Genomic DNA, 20266 nt, shown 5'->3' with positions numbered 1-20266 from the left:
TGTGAATAAATTAAAAGTGGTCACACTTTTGGGCGCCTTGCTGTAATCAAAAATCTCTTCGAGATACCGACTATTTTGCATGGAGTATGGGTAGGAAAAATGATAATATTAATTGAAAGCGATTTGCATTAACCCATTGACTCCCAGTCCCAGAGGCTTTTTATATAAACCATCTGGGTACTAAAGACACGCCGAAAGACCAACCTTGATAAATTGATCTCAAGCCAAACTTGAAGACAGTGAACAACTCGCAAAATCACGAACTCTTTGAACAAAATATAACACTAGCTCAAAAAACTTTGGCGAAAGGTAGGTTTTCATTCTGTACAACTGTCACTGACATTAATTTAACCACCAGTAGTAATAGCCGATTCCCTCTATAGCGCGCGCCTGCAGGGAATCACGGTAGTTGTATTCATCAATTTATGCGCGAGACTCAGCAATGATGCACATTGCTGAGTCTCGCGCAAGATTTGATGAATACAACTACCGTGATTCCCTGCAGGCGCGCGCTATAGAGGGAATCGGGTATTGGTAATTGGTAATTGGGGATAATAAAACTATTTGCGAATCATGGTGCCGTGAGATAGCGAAAAACCGCTCGCAAAACTACTGAATTCCTTCCACAAACTAATTAACTGGCCATGTTTTATTAAAAATCACATTGCTTTTTATGCTTAAATTCCATCACTAAAGCTAATAATAAAAAATACTTGTTTGTATTTTCTGAAGTACTGTAGTAAATCTTTACATGTAAAAGGTCGTAAAATGAACACAAGTAAAATTAAAGCCACTTCGGGTGTAGCCTGCGAAAATAGCCGCCTCTCATGCTCCGATCCGCTGCCTGAACGCAACAAGCGGATCGGAGCATGAGAGGCGGCTGTTTTCGCAGGCTACTTAGGGTGCGTTTCTTTGGGAAAAATCCAAATCCGGATCCTTGATCCAAAAACGGATTTTGCGTTTCTTTACCTATATCCGAAAATGGATTAATCTTGGATCAATGATCTGAAGAATCCACACTTCGAGTGGATACATCAGATCATATCTGAATCCGGATTTTTAGGATTCATAATCCGTGCGTTTCTTTGGGAAAGAATTCGAAAAAAAGTACCTTGGCCCAGCGGTCTTTGCTGTGAAAATACAGATTCGCTCTTTGTAAACACTGCCATACGGAAAGTTTAAGCCGGTTATTTCGATCAAAATACAAAAATATTTCACGATAAAAGGAAACGGTAGCTTCAGATAGGTATCATTTTAAACGGGATACAGGTTTTCTAGAACAGCCACTGTGTGCCTACGGAAGTTGTATCCTTTTGAAATTGTCACGAGTGAAATTTGCACTGATCATTTCGCAATCATTCTTCGCTCTCAGATGCTTTCTCGCCACATTGTGCTTAACGCTAAAGAAGATCTACTTCGACGTGTGGTTTTTGTAAATGCTTAAATTATTTTAGCTAGGATACATTCGACGAAAAATAAATTTGTGCTGATATTTTATGTTCTGTGCGAAATGTGTTTACGGGGTTGTCATGGCAAAAAATCCGTTTTCGGATTCTTCGTTTCTTTGGGAGCAAAGTATCCGTGTGATCTGGGATCAATGATCCAATTTTGGATTTTCCCAAAGAAACGCACCCTTCAACTTCAACAGCTTCAAGCCTAAAACTCCAAACGTTAACTGGACAAATGAAAGAAACTTGAAAGAATTTTTGTTTTAAATTAATTCTAATTCATGATGAAGCTAATAATATATTCAAAAGCTTAAAAATTCTGCACATTTTCGAAGCCGTAAGATCCTGCATTATTCTAGATTATTCACGCTAAAGTGTTAGTTCAATTTAAGCCCGACGTCAATTTTTCACTCAGTGGCTTTACCGATCCTTCTAAAAATTCCATTCAAGTTCGTAGTAATATTGTACATCACCATTTTCCTTTCTGAAGTCCTGAGAAGCTGCATTAAGTCGTGATCAAGTCCGTGAATTGTAGTCAAAAGCAAGGTCTGAGTCTTGGCCGCGTAATGAAAGATAAATTTTATGACCGGAACGGTTTTAGCACACGGTACTCCATGATTTTCCATTTTAGATCCACTTAAAAATTATTCGGTGTCTCTTCATTTCATTTTGAACTTTAAAATGGAATTCTCCGTGTTCAGAATGGAGAACAAGACCATGGAAGCTTGTAAATACGTGCCGCGAGGCGCCATGATCTTCTTGTACATTTCGTTACCGGGGAAGATTGCGTGACGAGCTAAAAACACTTCTTTTAATGAAGAGGACAGACAGACGACATGCATTGTGGACGACTTGTAACAATTGAAAATCGCATTAGCCAATATCCTCTGACAATGAAGATTCGCAGCAGCTTTTAAGCATGTTAAAACTAAGCGATTCAATCGATGAATGGCAGAGATCAATGTTAAATACCTACCTTAAAGTTACAAAAGGCTAGATGAAGAGCGACGTCTGAAAAAAACACTTCAGATCGGAAGCGCTGACGCATTCCTATCAAGTGACGTTTTCATCACCCACAGCGAAAAGTATTCCATTGAGAAATTAAAATATTCTCTTGAGAAATTATTACAGTCCCTTGATAGTTAACAACTATGTGTGGAATTCGGTACGAGAGAGTTACAAGCTTAACCACTATATCTTTCTATTAAGCTTGTAAACAAGCAAAATAGTCGAAAAAAGGGACCTGTCAGAGCAATAAATACCCGGGGCTACCTTATTGTGAAACTCCACCTAGCTAATAGCTTCTTTACAGAAAGCCCACAAAGTAAGAACAAGTAAACAAAATAAACGAAAGGGAACACCATGCTGTCAGTGTTCAACTAGACCACCTGTTCTTGAAGAGGTTGAGGGCTTTATAGAGACATAGTCTTGCCCAGCAGTTTGTGAAGCAGGCCACAAAGATTTTAACATTCAGGGAAACAGGATCATCTTCTAAGTCATTTTTGTTGTTCATTTCCATGCTTTCTTCTGTGAGTACACCCATGTGTTGGATTTGAAATTTGCCGCTCTTGTGGAATTTGCTGAAAGCAAAGTTTGAGTGTTCAATGTAAGTTTGAGTGTTCCATGCTCCCAGGGAGCATAGAACACTCAAACTTAGATCTTGTATGCATTGGCCTACATGGACTCCAACATTATCTTGGCAAGGGCACGCAGACTGCGGATTTATTGATGTTGGTGGTGGTGCTTTTCAGTATGGTTGCCAATGTGGGATGGCCAACTGCTGGCTTCTTTGACTTTTAACCACAAATTCACGTAGTTGCAGAAGAAGCCCTCTTGTTTCTTGGGGAAGTGCTACTCCTTGTGAATATGATGAATCAGGCATCCTAAGGTGCACCATGTGCCAGTAATCTGGCAGTCTATCAGTGTGGGTGCAAATCGTGCTCCGTTCTAGTATGGATTTGGTCATTTCTCCTTGGACACACGCTATGAAGAGGGAAAAGGTCAATTTGCTTGCTGTTAGATGGGCATCACAGGGGAAATAATTACACGGGTGGGCACACAGTGCATTTGCAATACCAAAGTAGCGAGGGATGTCTGTGTGACCTGGTTGTGAAATGTTCTCAGGATGTCCCACGGGGTACTTGACATTCTTGTTGAAAGGGAAGTCAAACCGGTAGTACGTTTTCGCCTGAGACCCGTCTGCCAAATGGTACAATTGCACAGTAGTCGTTCTGCAATAGCAGAAAGCGTTGGCGGGGTGTAAAGGCTCCACGTGATTAAGATTGTCCACAAGTGATTTGATCTTTTCTATTCCTTTTTATTTCGCCCACTCACATTACCATACGACCACCACATTGTAGCCCTTGTCCCACAGAAACTTTGGTTTTTCCTGGTACATTGGTAAACTTTTCCATACATTGGACTGGGGTAGCACTTGGGAAAACCATGCCAGAACCCATACATGCTGCCATCCATGCTAAACGCTTGAAAGCCTTTCTCCTCCGAAGGGGTTGAAAATTGACACAAAACCAAGAATTAATGGAAATGTTATAGTAATTTCGAGCTACAAGCTTTATGCAAGTACCTTAAAACCGCATAAATTACACACAAGGCATAAGAAGTGTTTGAAACTGACACCTTATGTCAACAATGCAATAACAAGCATGCTAAGGTCAAATATGTTTGGTTGAAACATGTTTATCGTTGCTATGGTAAAATCAATAGCCCTAAAAACCTGGTGTGCTTTTCATATCGATCTGAGTCAGGGAAGGCTGCTAAAAGGTCAATTGAAAACGTTAGGTATGGTCCGAAGAAAACAGTTTTCAGTGAACGTTTCTTGTAACTGCTCCATTAAATCCTTTAGAATTCTCTTCAACTTGAGCATTACATCATCATTGAATACCTCCACTTATGTTCCACGTCTGGGAGATTTACAACCTCGGTTAGACTCGCTCTGCTACCCGAAATCCCCAAGGAAGCAATAACTAAGTTTCAGTTTCAATCACAAAAAAACGTAGACCTCTTGCAAGCAAGAGGTCGAGCGAAAAAATCACTGCACGCCAGGCCTTCTTGCTGTTTCCCAGTTTAGCCTCATTAAGAGTTTTATATCTGCAAAAACCCAATTACAGACTGAACCGTCCAGTCGTAAGAAGTGAAAATTAATTTTTAATGATCAGCTTATCTTACGATCTTTGCTTTTCGAAGATTACTGTAGTTATACAAAAGACCTAGATGTTTGAATTCATCACATCAGTTGGTGAATTATTAAACCTCAACTTCAGAGTATGTTACATGGGTCTATTGAAGGGAAGTGTCGTGTGACGAGCCGGAAGAACGAGCTTGTATAAGGCATATGCCATTATTTTAATTCGCTTGAAAATAGAAAGTTTCAAGAATTGAATCACTATTGATTGATATTACCAGACAAACCTGAAGGTACAAGACTAACCACTAGTGCAGCTGCTAATACCGTCACACAAGGAGACTCTGTGACATTCACATGTCACGTCACGGCAGCTAAGCCACAAGTGTCTCATTACAGGTTCTATTTGAATGACACCACTCCTGTAAAAGATAGTGAAGACAGTCAATACACCATCAGCAATGTACAGCGATCACAGCACTATGGCGAGTACAAATGTGTACCACACAATGATGTTGGAGATGGACCAGAGGCCACTGTTACGCTTAATGTCAATGGTGAGTAAACTCATTCTTTAATGTGGGATGGCTAATGCATATGTGTGTTTGTTTTGCCTTTCTTCTAATAAAACCTGTTTATTGTCCCTTAACATTATTTTAATAGACGTTTCATGCAATTGTGCAGTTACCAGAGTTCATATTATGGTTACCTTTTTCTCAAGGGAGGCTGGATGCATTTTTTTAGCCCTAGGGTGGTCGTTTTGAAAATAAAAGTTATCTAGGAAGCCAATGTTCGATTTTTGCCAAAATACACCATAATAGACCTTATGCAAAAATGGTGTCAGTTATTTCTTTTGTTTGGACAAGTCTGAAAAAGCTGATGGTTACACTTGAAAATATGTGGAATAATATGTTAAACTGAGAAGTCTCAGTGTTTTTGGTTAAAAGGCTGCAGATTTGTGACTCATTCAATTTTAAAAGATTTGTATGGAAAAAGCCACCCTGGACTGTCTAGCCTCGTTTTCATGTTTTTGGCCAAATAAATGTCCCTGTAACTTCCCATGAGATAAAACTACGGGCGCTTTCCATTCGACCAAAAGTTCCGGAAATTTAGGAACAGGGCCGAATGGAACAGAAATTTCCTTGGAAAGTTTCCAGAAAATCCAGAAAGGGTAAAATTTCCGAAATGCGAACCATTCAGCTGAAAATTTCGGAATTTCCAGCGGTAAAATCGAATGGAGCGGAAATTTCCGGAAAATAATTCTCGAGAATTCGGGTCTACCTTGCGAGGTTGACCTCTTTTTCCGGAAATTTTGGAAAACCGCCATTTTCTATTCAGTTTGTGTTCAGTCCGGCCGAATAATCCGAAAAGTCTGATTCCTCAGAACAGCTATATGACTCAAGAAACAATTTCAAATAGAAATGTAGTCCTCGTTGTTTATTTTCGTCGTGTTTTTCATTGTTATTTTGCAGGCGGCAACGATTAATAACGCGCGTGCAGAGCCCATTGTAATGCTCATTAAAACCTTTGTTTGGTGATCACGTTTTAGCGGCTGCTGGCTGTTGGTGAGGCTTTTGAAAGGACGACTGTTTTGTGAGCACGATGTCGCTAGTGTCGCTTTATCAATGTTCCCAATGCTTATTTACGTCCGAAAATTTCGATACACTTCTTCAGCATTCCTGCCAAACCACCGGTAACATGGAAAATACAAGTACAGGCACTGGTAAGTAGCTTAGAAATGCTACATAACTAATACAAATATAAATTATTTGCGCGACGACAATAACGAGCACTCTTGCTCATACAACCTATTTCTGCGATAACCCGAGTCTTGTTTTTAGCTGATAGCTGAGCTTGGTCTTACTCCAAAAAATATATTTTGTTTATACACAGATGCAGCAAACGAGGAAGCGTCCACTTCCACGCCTGAACTTCAGAAATGGGAGGAAAAAAGTGTTCGCCTGCTTATTGAAAACTACATTCATTTTAAGCATCTATTGAAGAAGGGAAAAACGACTAAGAAAGATGTTTTCCAAAAAATCGCCAGTCGATTTAACGAAATCTCAGCAGTAAAGGTGACTGCCGAACAGTGCCTTAGAAAATGGCTAAAATTAGAAGCCAAGCAAAAGGAGATTGTTGACAACAACAGCCTGACGGGTCGTGCCAAAAAACGTGGAAGTTTTTTGACGAATTGGAGGAGGCTATGGGAGACAGCCCGAAGGTGAACCCAGAGTATACTTTTGATGTCGCAAGCGGCGGAACAAGTTCATCCTTAACCGCGCAAAACTCCGAGTCTGACGACGAAAGTGATGCAGAAGACGGAGAAAATGGTAGTACCACAAAAGGAGCAAAGAATCCGAAGAGCAGAAAGAGGAAAAGAAAGAGCTATTTCTCCGCTTCTGAGATGCTCTCCTTTTTGCACTCGTACACGGAGAAGAAGGAAAAAGTTGAGGAGGAAAAACTAAACTTGCTCAGGGAAATGAAGGAAGAGAAAAAAGAGTTTTTCAGCCAATTTTTGGATGTGTATAAAAAAAAGTAAGCGTTTATGTTCAAACAATTTAAGGTTTACTGTTTAACTGAACACGGCCCAGCAAACACCGATGATCACATTATTAAGTTAGTCTGATTTCCTAACACCTTTAATTTTTCGCCAAGGCAATTTTTTGGACTCGCTCGATTCTCATTTTTTGGTGTGCTTTACATACCTTAAGGAACTGTTTAAAATGACAAAAAACTGAGTAGCTGTGAACGTTTATTGCTCATCTCACTGATATGCAAGGAAATATTAAAGTTATTGTTGTTGTGAAAGACTCAGATACTTTATTGATTGTCAATAATATATTTACAGTGCAATACAAATTTAGTGGCTGCTCATCAACGAAAAAAAAGATCTTCATTTATGCGCAGACAATGTTCATTAGGTGTGTTCTCTTTTGCTCAGCCCTCTCATCTGGACGATGCAGTTCGTCGTCATGATGATCATCATTGTCTTCATCTTCTATGCAGCAATCATAATAATCATCATTTAGAAGACAAAAATTGTGAAGGAGACAAGCAGCTATTACGAGATGAACAGCTAATTTCAGATCTAGGTGGTTCAAAAACATAAGTTTTCTCCATCGTCCCTTTAAAAGCCCAATTGCTCGTTCTACTTTCTGCCGAAGCGAGGATAGCACTGTGTTAAACCTTCTTTGTTGGGGTGTCAGGTGGCCATTGTCCCTGTAAGGAGTGATGAGCCATCTGAAAGAGAACAATATTAATTAAGCACGAGACACTTTTGATTCATTTTACATCACATTGCTTGTCAGTAATCAGTATACAGACCACTTTTGAGCTTGTAGTCGGCTGACAACTAATAACAATCAAGTCCTCGTGTTTTCATCATGTAGTTTGGACAACTGATATTACTTTGGCCGGAAAAGCCAATAAAATCCTGTCGTCTCGTTCATGTTAACCGATTATTGTATCAGAAGTTCATGGTCAATCTGTACCTCGATAACGGGTAGCCTCCATCCCCTAGAAGGTGAGTGTCGCCAGGAAACTTGTTTGCAGTCGTTCGCCAAAGAAGGGAGTTACGAAGTACACGCGAATCGTGCACTGACCCTTGCCAACCAGCCAACACATCAGTGAACATCATATTGTCATCACAAACAAGCTGAGGAGGCAATTGAGTACCGTTTATGTCATAACTATCCGAGGTTATCATTTTACGAAAACGGCGATGTTCGATTAGCAAAGTCAGGAAACGGTTAGAACTTTAAATTTTTTCTTGTTCAAAAAATATATCATTTTAAAACTGTGTGATGGCAATGCTCCCGACAGATCGATGTCATATAAATAGTTTTCAAAATTTGTAAAGGTTACTTTTTGTTGTAAACGGATAAATTATCGAGAACAGAAGTAAACACTGAGTAAACGCAACTCAATTCTCTTTAATCTCAACATCCGAATGACACGTGTAACTGCACATGCGCAGTCCTAACATTCTGAACAATACCTATTATATAACATCTCCCCCTTTAAATGAAACAGTTTCTTTTCTATAACATAACAGTTAACCAATGTCAGCACTTTAACTCATAGTCTCTCAAGTGACTTGGCAGTCCACGATTTACTCTAACAGGGTAACGTCTTTCTAAACAAGGGGGAGTAGCAACCTTATCTGAGTAACTTGGTTTCTCTAACATAGAACTTGTATCAGGAATTCCTGACAGCAAAATAGGAGGAACTACAGTAACATTGTCATTGTCTGTAACAGAACAGGAAGCTCCAGGTAAAGGACTTTCACAACGTTCGCTAGTACTGGTCAACTGTGACTCATCCGCTGTGGCTGTATGAGAGCCTGAGGGAAGCGGGACAACTTCATCAGAAACATCCACTGGGGAAGCCAATTGAAGTGGCATAGAGTAGTCATCAATTGATGAGGGGCTGTTTGAGTGGTCATCACTAACAGCTCGGCTCAGAAGTTGGTCCACATGTCGTTTCCACAATTTGCCTGACACTTCAACCATATAGTGTCGAGAACCAAGTACCTCAGTGATGACCCCAGGCATCCACTTTTCTCCCTTCCCATAGTTTCTGGCCAATACTGGATCACCTGCATGAAACTGGCGTAGACCTCTGTGTGCGGTGGGACTAACCATCGTACTGTACTGTCGAGCTTCAACATGCTTTTCAACTGAAGGAATCAGTAAATCGAGGCGAGTACGCAATCTCCTGCCCATAAGCATTAAAGAGGGAGGTTCGCCTGTAGTGGAATGGGGTGTGTTTCGATAAACAAGTAAGTACTTAGCAATTTGAGCAGAAACATCAGTGTGAGTAAGCTGGGCTTGTTTGATTGCTGATTTCAAAATCTGGACAACACGTTCAGCCTGACCATTGGTGGATGGTTTGTACGCTGCTGAAGTACGATGTACAATTCCATTGTTGACACAAAACTTTTCAAATTCTCTCGAATTGAACTGGGAACCATTGTCAGAAACAAGAATTTCTGGCAATCCGTGCCTGCTGAATATGTCACGCAATGCAGTGATAGTTGTTCCAGCAGTAATATTTGTCATTTTGACCACCTCTGGGAATTTGCTGTATGCATCAACAACAACCATATACATATGTCCAAAGATCGCTCCTGCAAAGTCCACATGAATGCGAGACCAAGCCCGTGTTGGAAAAATCCATGGATGAATTTGAGCAGTAGGAGGTGCAGATCTCATAGTTTGACAAGTACTGCATGAAGAAACAGTTCTTTCAATGTGGGCATCAATGTTGGGCCACCATACATATGACCTTGATAGTGCTTTCATTCTGGAAATTCCTGGATGTGTTTCATGAAGTTCATGCAATACTTTCTCTTGAAGGGAAGGTGGTACAACAACCCCACAACACACAGCCTTGTTGGGTTGTCAGTTCATCTCGTTTATTCTTGAACGGTACTAATGTCGGATCTACTACACTTGGCCATCCACTGATGACATAACTGTACACTTTGGATAAGACGGGGTCAACCTGGGTTTCTCTTTTGATCATCTGACTGGTCACATTGGTTACAACTTCAGGTTCTAAGAAGAAGCACTCGACATTTTCACATTTGGGTGACCATGTTTGTGGCAAAGGAAGACGTGACATGCTGTCTGCATCAGCATGCGCTGTAGTGCTGCGGTACTCAATTTTGTAATTGTACGATGCCAGGATGAGGGCCCATCTTTGAAGTCGAGCTGCAGCATGAGCAGGAACTGGCTGCTGTGGTCCAAAGAGGGTGAGCAGAGGGCGATGATCTGTTAAAATTGTGAAGGAGCGACCATACAAGTACTGACGAAATCGCTTTAATCCAAAAATGATGCTGAATGCCTCCTTTTCTAACTGGGAGTAGTTTTGTTGGGCTTGTGTCAGGGTACAAGAGGCGAAGGCAACAGGCCGAAATTGTCCATCTATCTGATGAGACAGAACTGCTCCAGCACCATACGATGAAGCATCACATGACAGAAAAAGGGGAAGTGTTTCATCATAATGTACCAACGTTTTTGAGCTAAGAATCAGCTGCTTAGCGGCAACAAATGCATCTTCTTCAACTTTAGACCATTTCCAGGGTGTATTCTTCTTCAATAGGCTGTGTAAGGGTGCCAGGACTGTGGAGTGATGTGGCATGAATCGTGAATAGAACATTATAAGTCCCAGAAAGGACTTCAAGGCAGCAACATCTTTAGGTCTTGGGGCGTCACGAATGGCTGTAAGTTTGTCTTCAGTGGGATGTAAGCCCTCACCATCTATCTTGTGACCAAGATAAACCACTGACGCCTGGAGGAATTTGCACTTTGCCTTGTTCAGTCGGAAGCCAGCCTTAAGAAGTCGATCCAAAACCAAAGAAAGAGTGTGGAGATGGTCTTCTTGATCTGTTCCTGCCACCAGAATGTCATCAAGTCGACTCACTGCCTTCGGAATGTCAGACAGTAAGTTGTCCATAATTCTCTGAAAAATGGCTGGACCTGAATGTATACCATTTGGCAACCTCTTAAATGCAAATAATAGTCCAATGTGAGTATTGACAGTGAGATAAGGCTGTGATTCCTTTGCAATGGGTATCTGGTGGTAAGCTTGTTTCATATCCAAGACACTAAACACGGTGCATCCCCTCAAGGCTGAATGCATGTCCTCAATCTGAGGCATAGGATAAGTTTCTACATTAGCACATGTATTGTATGTTACACTAAAATCTCCGCATACACGCACTTCGTCACTCTCTTTCTTTCCAACCACCACGATAGGGGCTGCACTGGCAGCAGAAGTAACTCTTTCAATAACTCCATCCTTTTCCATTTTAAGCAATGTGCTCTCCACTTTTGACTGCAGGGCGTAAGGAACTGGTCTAGCTTTGTGGAATTTAGCCTCTTTACTTTCATTTAATACAACAGGCGTGCCCGTGTAGCATCCAAGTTGGGTCTGAAATAATTCACTGTATTGTTCAAGGACAGAGTCCAAAGTCTGGTTACCCGTCGAACCTGGCACTGATGAAGTGGGTGAGGGTAAGGGGCCAATGTGATTCAACCCTGGCAGGTTTTTCCAATCTAAATTGACATCCATGAGCCAATTCCGACCAAACAAAGCACATGATCCTTCTCGTACAATAAGCAAGGGCAATGAGTACTGTGATCCCGAATACTCAACATTCACAGATGCTTCCCCTAAGGGATGCACAGTTTCACCTGTGTAGGTTGACAAAACCACATTGGTTGGTTTCAGAGTAACATCAGGACAAAATTCTTTTATGAAACTAAGTGGTGCAAGAGACAAAGCACACCCAGTGTCTAACTGCATTAAACAATCATTGTTCTCAATCTTCAATGGCTCAGAAATTTCAGACTTGGACATAGCATTAACATCATACACAACATACAACTCTTCTTCTTCAGGGACCTGTTCTTCGGGAAACTCTTCTTCGACACACATGGCATTCACTCCACTTTTCTGACAAACGCGAGCAATATGTCCAGTTCCATTGCAGTTGTGACACACAGCATTTCTGAATCTGCATTTAGACCTTGTATGGTCAGAATTACCACATGAGAAACAAGTGTAGGAGGTAGACCGTCGAGGCGATTTAGGAAATGACCCTTGACGACCAGCTGGTGGTAAGACTGGAGGTGTACTTGAACTTCGGCGCGAAGGAAGGGCAGGTGGGTCCTTGGTGACTGCATGTACTGGTTGAGACAATTGCTGCTGCACTTGCATGGATTCTTTCGCTGCTATCTCATCAGCAATTGCCACTTGCATCGCTTGTTGGAAGGTGCGATCTTCACTTAAAAGCTTTTTACGAGTGGCCGGATTGCGAATCCCACAAACAAACTGGTCGCGAAGCGAACGATTTAAGAACGCACCAAAATTACAACTGGAAGCAAGATGTCGTAAACGAGCACTGTACACGGAAACAGTTTCATTCTCTTCTTGAAAACAACGGTGAAATCGGTACGATTCTGCAACTTCTAATCGTTTAGGTTTGAAATGTCGCTCAAGTAATTCACATAACTGCTCGAATGTCTTGTCCTTTGGATTTGCTGGACTGCATAAATCTCGAAGTGTCCCGTATGTCTTCTTGCCGATAACTAAAATCATCACTGCAACCTTCTTTTTGTTCGCGGCTGCTTTATCAGCTGTGGAGGCATCGGGAGGGTAATGGCCAATACTATTCGCAACGAAATACTGATCAAGTCTTTCCTGATAAGCCGTAAAAGTCTCCGTAGAAGAATCGAACTCCCCAATGGAACCAACTAGCGGGGAAGCCATAATGGCGGCCGAACAAAAAGCAAGAAGGCAAGCAACCACGTGCACGGACAACAGAAACGCACAGAAGAACTTCGTAATTTTCAAAATCGCCATGAAGACAGCAACACATCACTGGAGGATCCCATCCTCGTCGCCAGATGTTGTAAACGGATAAATTATCGAGAACAGAAGTAAACACTGAGTAAACGCAACTCAATTCTCTTTAATCTCAACATCCGAATGACACGTGTAACTGCACACTTTTGAAAATGTACTATGTTGCTTGGCATACGCAACGCGAAGTAAATTAAAATGCGTCTTTGATAATGTTTATCGTGTTAATCAAACCACTATGCCCCCAAAACAAGAATTTTTATTCTTTTTTTTACCTGTACGTTGAACGAGTGAAATTTTTACCTGTTAATGTACGCTTCTGGTTCATGTTCTGGGGCGCGGAAGCGAATATGCGTGCCATAAATTAGTCCAATGATTCCAGGGAATCCCCCTTCATCCTCAAAGCTATTTCTTATAGCCTGCTTTCGATTTGCTGCAAAATACAATGTAAAAATCACACTATAAATGAAATTTATCTCATATCAAATCCCTTGTATAAATTGTTGCATGTCGTGACTTACCGTCTGGCCATTTTATGTATTGTCCTGAGAGTTCTACAGCCGCTTGCGAAAGTCGATTGAGGACTCGATTGACGCTACTCATTGTCATGTCAAACCGATCGGCGACAGCACGTGCTGGTTCTTGGTTTCCGATAATCCACAGAAAGGCTAACACTTGTTTCTCTGGTGAAATGGCAGGTCTTCCAGAAGAGTTTCCAAGAGGTATGTTTCCTGTCCTCATGACCTCTTGTGCGAAAAGCTCGCATGTTCCCCTTGTCATTCGAAAATGACTCTTAAACTCATCCGGCAAATATGCCGGGACAGTAATTTCAACGTAGTCGTTAATTCTATTCAAACTCCGTCGCATGTAGCAAGCAATGGAACTGAACAAAACCGTGTCGTCATTTTCATCCAGCAACTCTTCAGCAATACGCTCAAAGTCATCGAATGACTCCAAGGCGAACAACAGTTCCAAGGAGTCATCCATTTTGATTTTTGAAGAAGACTCGCGAATGGAACGGGTTTCTCGTTTCCGTTCCGGTGCAGTCATCCGGAAAATGCTGTTCCATTCGCCAGTGGAAATTTCCGGAAATTCAAACCGGAAGTTTTGGTTGAATGGAAAGCGCCCTACAGCTTTGAAACTTCATGAATTGATTTACTTTGACTTTAAGCTAAAGTAATTAAATTTTTTTCACAAATGACTCTTCTGGAAGCCGAAAATTAACCGCAGCGATATTTGCATTGGGTCTATGATCAAAGCTTAATTTTTTACTGGTCACTTCGTCACAAAGGTTTCCATAGCAACGATTGTCGTTTTCTTTTGTTTTCAAACAAGCTTGATTTTCTCGAAATCTAGATTGACTCTTGGTATTCATTTTTAAGTCGTGAATGCAATGAACGACTTTTCGCGGTCTGCTGGAGATGGGAGTGTTGGGAGTCAATTAAATTTGTGTAAACTCCCTTGGTTACCTGGCAATTTTATATTGAGTTTAACTCAAGTTCAAAATGGCGGATGGACGTGGACAAAGGGCTGGTTTCCCGAGTTGTAATGGGAGTTAGTGGATGTACATCAGGAGAATACGAATATTTTTTCCTTTCTGGAAGGAATTTTTCTACGGAGAGATCAGTGCTCGAATCCACATTTACACACAATATTGCAACGGAAAGGATGGCGGAGGGAGCAAGAAACTTGCACGCCGATCAATAGCTTATTTTGAAAGTCCGCGAATATTAAATTTTATTTTTTTCCAAGAGGGCACGGTAACGAATCCTGCAATCTGATTGGTTATTAGCGCGGGCAAGATTCTCCTATCTCTGCCCACGGGCCACGGTAACGCTTTCGTGAGTTTCATTTCGCGGCGAGACGAACGAACCCATGCCAGTTTTGCTCTCCAAAATGATTTAAATCGATGTAGTTGCTCACCAACCGTTGTAAATTTGAAAGGGAAAATTAGCAGTGGAATTAAAGGCCTTGAAGTTCTCCAAAAGGCGAGTATTTATTCTCTTTAGTGACAAAATGAAGTTATAGTTTTATGGCCGTGGTTTGCCGATCGTTGTTTGTGCATTCGCACTGATTTTCACGCCATTGCGGTTAACTGCAAGTCGCCGGTTTACAGACTCGATTTATCCTTTCAAACACCTTGCTTCTCTGCTACTTTTCTCCAAAACCGAATACTGCTTATCGCCATTCAAGAAAATGAGATGCTTTATTAAAAAACAGTCAAATTAATTCTCGCAATATTGTGCCGTCACTGTGCAGGCGACCAAACTGCACATTTCAGCTTCATTCAATTTCACTTTCGCAAACTTTTTGTCAAAACAGAATACTGTGGGAATCAACACAGAGGTTTTTGACTCGTTAAATACAAATGTAAATAGCTAAGTGCTTTCCAGTCCGAAAAGTAAGTTTAATTAACTAAAGAACTCACAAGCCGTAATGGAGTTAAAAGTGTTTCGCAACTCGCTGATTGCTCTGTTCTACATTGTGCTTTTCTATTATTTCAGATGCTTTTTTTCTTTTTTTTTTCAGATGAAATTTTCCTTGAGTACTGTTCATTTTAGTGAATTTATTTTGTTTGGCAGTAAGCTCTTATAGCAAACAGATCATTATTTACTCTTGCCGTAGCTCATTTATGGCGATCGACTCAACATTGGATGCGCGCGTATATAAATACAAACACATTTGGCAAGAAAGTCTTTGTAGGTTTTTTAGGTGTTTTTTAATCAAACACATTAAAGTAGGAAACAAATAAATAAGTTATTTACCGGCTTAGGGTCGGTCCATATAGTGAAAAACTGTGACCTCGGCCTTGAAAATGCTGCCCTCGGCCTGCGGCCTCGGGCAGCATTTTCAAGACCTCGGTCACAGTTTTTCACTATACGGACCTCCCAGCCGGCAAATAACATATATATCTTTCATTGAAATCCATCAAATAGTCGGTAAGTAATAAATAAGGCTGTATTTTCCACTACAGATTGGTATCACTCAGCAAGATGAAACTGATGCGTTCCGAAACAATTAGAGAAATCTATAGTTGGCTTACTTTGTCTTTCGGTCGATCACTGAATAATTTGCACGTTCGTCAAGTTTTTGTTCTAGTAGTATTTTATATTCGTTGTCTCACTCTCGTTAACGAAGTTCCCAAGTACTTCTAAACATCTTAAAATCAAAACTTCCTCTGGCATTCGTAGCTCATTAGGTAGTAAGATTTATGTGAATGATAAATTTGCTCTGCTTTTGAAGGCAAAACTACATTTGTAAACACAGTATTATACATCAGTCCCTTAAAATTATTTTTACTTCCTACACATGTTCTGTCATAAAAAGTGACATATTAGTTCAACATGTGATAATTGCAGTACTTCAGGGGTGTATCATTGCACTCATGTATATTTTTTGCTTTGTCAACATCCACTGAGTGCTATAGGGTAGACATTCAAATAAATATAACACTTATTCAAAGGATGAGAGTACTTGCCTTAAGGTTACTATTGTTAGTGGCTATTAATTTTAGTGTTTTTTCTGAGCACGATTTAACGACTATTTAATATAGCGATTTTCCAAAAACTTCAAAAAATGGTAATATCGTGTAAACCAGCTTTTACTGGCCGGTGATGAACATATGGCTAAGATGAAAATAAATGTTCAGTAAAAGAACAAACTATCTTGACATTGAATAAACCTTGCATTGCCTGAAAGAACAAAGTTACCGGTATCCATTTGTTAATGAATTTTTCAACTCGACCATGTTTAATATGTGTTCCTTCAGGGTGGGAAGGGGAGACCGGGGAGGTACTTGAAATTTGACCAAGACAAATTTTAGCAAGAACTAAATTTAGCGTTTTTTGCCCAACTCACTAAAATCGGTAAAATGTAATAGCCACTAACAATAGTAACCTTAAGGTCGATTTCTGTACATGTCCTATGACCCCCCCCCCCCCCAAAAAAAAAAAAAAAAAAATGCATACAGTCATCTCAGCTGAAAAGGAACCTGGTTGCATGCCATGCTGATAAATAACAAATTGCTTACACTTAGATGGTTTGTACGTTGTACGTATTGTCATACAGGTTATTTTAACAAGGCACATAAAGTTTGAATTCATTTACAGATTCACCAAAACAATATCCTCCAATACAGCACATTACTGAACTCTGCATGAGGCTAGGCTGTCAAGAGGTGTGGACTGGAATGAACATCCTGCAGTTACTTGTATGAAACACATGATCAGCAGTCAGAATTCCAGAAAAACGAATTTTATTTCAAATTTACTCTTATTTCACAAACAGTGAACACTGCTCTATTTAAATTGACTTTTAGCAGACTGTACAGCTTGAAAAATAAAATATTTGGAAGTTATTGTTATTGACTGCTGAAAACAAAGAGTAAAGGATAAACCAGTATTAAGTTTCAGATCCAAGATTTCCTTTAATCCAACATGGCCACCAAATCTATAATGGCTGACAATTTATAGAGATAAATTAAAAATGAATTAATGAAGCAGATTAAAATGCATTGTTATTTTCGAGGCATGTAAAGGGGGTAAAGAAAACTTTTTGGTTACAAGTAAAGATACCAGAAAAGGAAATAAGCAGCAATTTTCAGTTGTTACATGTATCAGGCCTCTTAATTGATAGTAAAATTCCTGCCAATTTCAATTCTTAGAAGTCATTCGTTGTGCAACTGTTGTCGACAAATGTGTAACGCATTGGAAATGACGTTCAGTAGACATCTCGCTCGTCAGAACACTGCTGTTTGGAATGGCACAATTTATAGCGATGAGAATTTCCAAGATGTGCCGAGTACTTCGCGTTTACCTTATTAAATGCGAGTAAGTTTTCATTCTAATAAAACAAATTAGCGGGCGCTAATTTGTCGGCCGCGTTGATTTGTCTTGGGAACTTTGTAAAGCCGCCGCGAAGACGCAAGGAGCTTTCGATTTGAAGCCTGTGAATCAAATGTCTTTTTAGGAAAATAATAAATGAAGATGAGGGAAGCGAAAAAGCAAAGCTCTCGGGGGTTTTCGGAGCGGGAAAAAAGCTCCCAAGCTAGGAACAAGACAGTGTATTCCCACGGGAGATATCTTTAGACCTCAAATCAAAAGCGATTGATATTTGCATACTGTCAAAGATCGTAACATTTTCGAAAACCTTGTTGAATAAAACTCAAGTCTTGAATAAAACGTGCATCAATAATCGAATATTATGAAAGCGAAGATGCCTTTGGAGCAGAAAAAGAACCGTGAACCGTGACTATTCATGAGGTGCTTGTGGACCGACGCATATTTGCTAAGCTCGTACGTGATCGGCAGCAAATACTAATCTTCTTTGCTTGTCGTTCGGCGCGAACGAGTGGATAATTCTTTTGAAAGGATAACTCGAGCTGTTCGAACGGCGGACGATTTTTTTAAACCGATATTTCGAGTTGTTAGAACGGCAACCCATCCCGTTCGTGTCTATACGAACAGCTATCTCTTTCCAAACTGCTAGCCGTAAGGCATGTTATCGCTGCAAAGGTCACAGTTACGGACGTTACACATTGTAAATATCTTAGCTTCGGGAAGGGTGATCAGGAATTGCTCGCTGCGGCCAAGGATGTTATGATAAACCTTTTCCACATTTCCATTTGTATGAGCGCGTGCGGTGAAGCAGCCTCACTTGGAATGCGACAAAGGACAACACGACAAATGTCTTGACATTAAAGGACCCCTCCCTAATGTTCTCAATTATCTAGGAGGCACGTGACTAGACCCAACCAGGGTCTCTCTTCTCTCGCTCTGGGGGGGGCGGGGAGAGAGAAACCCTAGGAACGAGGTTGAGTTACAATTTACTTTACTTGTTTACATGCTTCCCTAAATTTAATTTAAAACTTCGATAATGACTTGCAATTCACTAAGTCAGCGGGCAGTAAGTTCCACTCTGTTATTGATCTAGGAAAGAAAAGAAAACTTAAATACGTCCTTAGATACTTTTGGCATCCTATACTTAAAAACATGGCTATTGCGTGTTCTTTTTTCACTGTTTGGTATTAAGTGTTCTCAGAAACCCATAAGGGGTGAAACGTGTAACTTCCTATGATTCGCATGGTACAAAGCGTTTGAACATTCGTTTCCATTAAGTACCATATTTGGAAAATCAGGCGAAAAAATTATCCAATCAAAATTGCAACATTTGGATTAAATTCAGAGCGCACTAGCTCGCGCTTGATGGCGTATGAACAAGCTTGATTAAATAAAATTAAATTTGGTCAAATTCTCCTGTTTTATCGTCGATAAGTAGTCTGTAGAACTTCACTTGGATACACTTAACGAATTTCTTTAGTTCCTGTTAGAAATTTACGTCTTTAGGTCGGAATCTAAGTAACTAATCGAAAAACCGAAAATGCTGTTGCGTGTCCCATTACGTGTGTAAAGCATTCGCGTACAAACTCTTCGTGTTTCCATAGATAGTAAAAAGACTATTTACTATACATGGTGTTTCCAAATATGGTACTTGGCAAAACTGAATATTCAAACGCTGTGAACGCGCGTTACACGTTTCAACCTTTATGGGTTTCTGGTGTTCTTCCGTAGTTATGTCTACTAGATTTATCACTTATCAGCTAGAACTTTAAACATGCTTCAACTATCAAGTACGTTTAACAGATTTCATAGACACTGATAACAAAAATTGTCATTTGTCAGCAAACATTTACAATTTTGGCTAATTCTGGGCTATCAGTTTATAATACCACATTCACGACTTTGCTCATAGAGCCTTTGATTTGATATGTTAAAGTATAGTGGATTGACTACCTGTAGGAAAAATTTTAGAAAAATCCGTAAGAGCGCGTTAGAATAAATCAAGAATGAAGTTTTTGTAACTTCTTGTAGTTTCCTGCAATCGGCAGTCGATATATTTTAACAACTTTCTTGCCTTTATTTTATGGAAATTTTCATTTGTAAATAATCAACCTCGTTCGCTGGAAGAGAGAGACCCTGGAAATGAGGTTGGAGAATAATTTGTTTCTGATTGACATGTGCTGAGTGCGTTTAAAGGATAGCACGTTAACAGTTTAATGCAAAAATTAATTGCGGTTTGATATCAGAATGGAGTGAGTTTTTTATACCTTTTTATACCTCATTACCATTCGGTAATCAAAGGCTCTTTGAGTTACCTCGTGACAATTCGATAAAGTGCCGTCCTTTGAACTTTTTTTGTCAATGTCCAGTTAATGGGTCATTAATGGTTTGTGCTCTTTATAGGCTTCGTGGCGTGAATTCAATTTTTCACCCAAAAAATCAAATTAAGCTTTATATTACTTTTTTGT

General features: G+C 40.1%; 1 protein-coding gene and 1 long non-coding RNA gene across 3 annotated transcripts in view; one reads left to right on the top strand and one right to left on the bottom strand.

Moving 5' to 3' along the window:
* The window catches only part of LOC144662882 (uncharacterized), an 84310-nt gene that overhangs the window by 45402 nt on the left and 18642 nt on the right, over positions 1-20266 (bottom strand). The gene's annotated exons all lie outside the window — the stretch shown is intronic.
* The window catches only part of LOC144662782 (fibroblast growth factor receptor 1-A-like), an 80488-nt gene that overhangs the window by 42015 nt on the left and 18207 nt on the right, over positions 1-20266 (top strand). The window contains exon 4 of one of the 2 annotated variants that reach the window (XM_078523699.1): positions 4872-5147. The exons of the other annotated variant lie outside the window; for it this stretch is intronic. Within the exon in view, the coding sequence (XP_078379825.1) occupies positions 4872-5147 (276 nt within the window). The remainder of the gene's footprint in view (positions 1-4871; positions 5148-20266) is intronic. 2 annotated transcript variants of the gene reach the window in all.

The sequence above is a fragment of the Oculina patagonica genome, chromosome 8, assembly GCF_052425735.1.
Source record: "Oculina patagonica isolate OP01 chromosome 8, crgOcupat, whole genome shotgun sequence".
Classification (NCBI taxonomy): domain Eukaryota; kingdom Metazoa; phylum Cnidaria; class Anthozoa; order Scleractinia; family Oculinidae; genus Oculina; species Oculina patagonica.
This window is presented reverse-complemented; position numbering and strand designations above follow the sequence as displayed.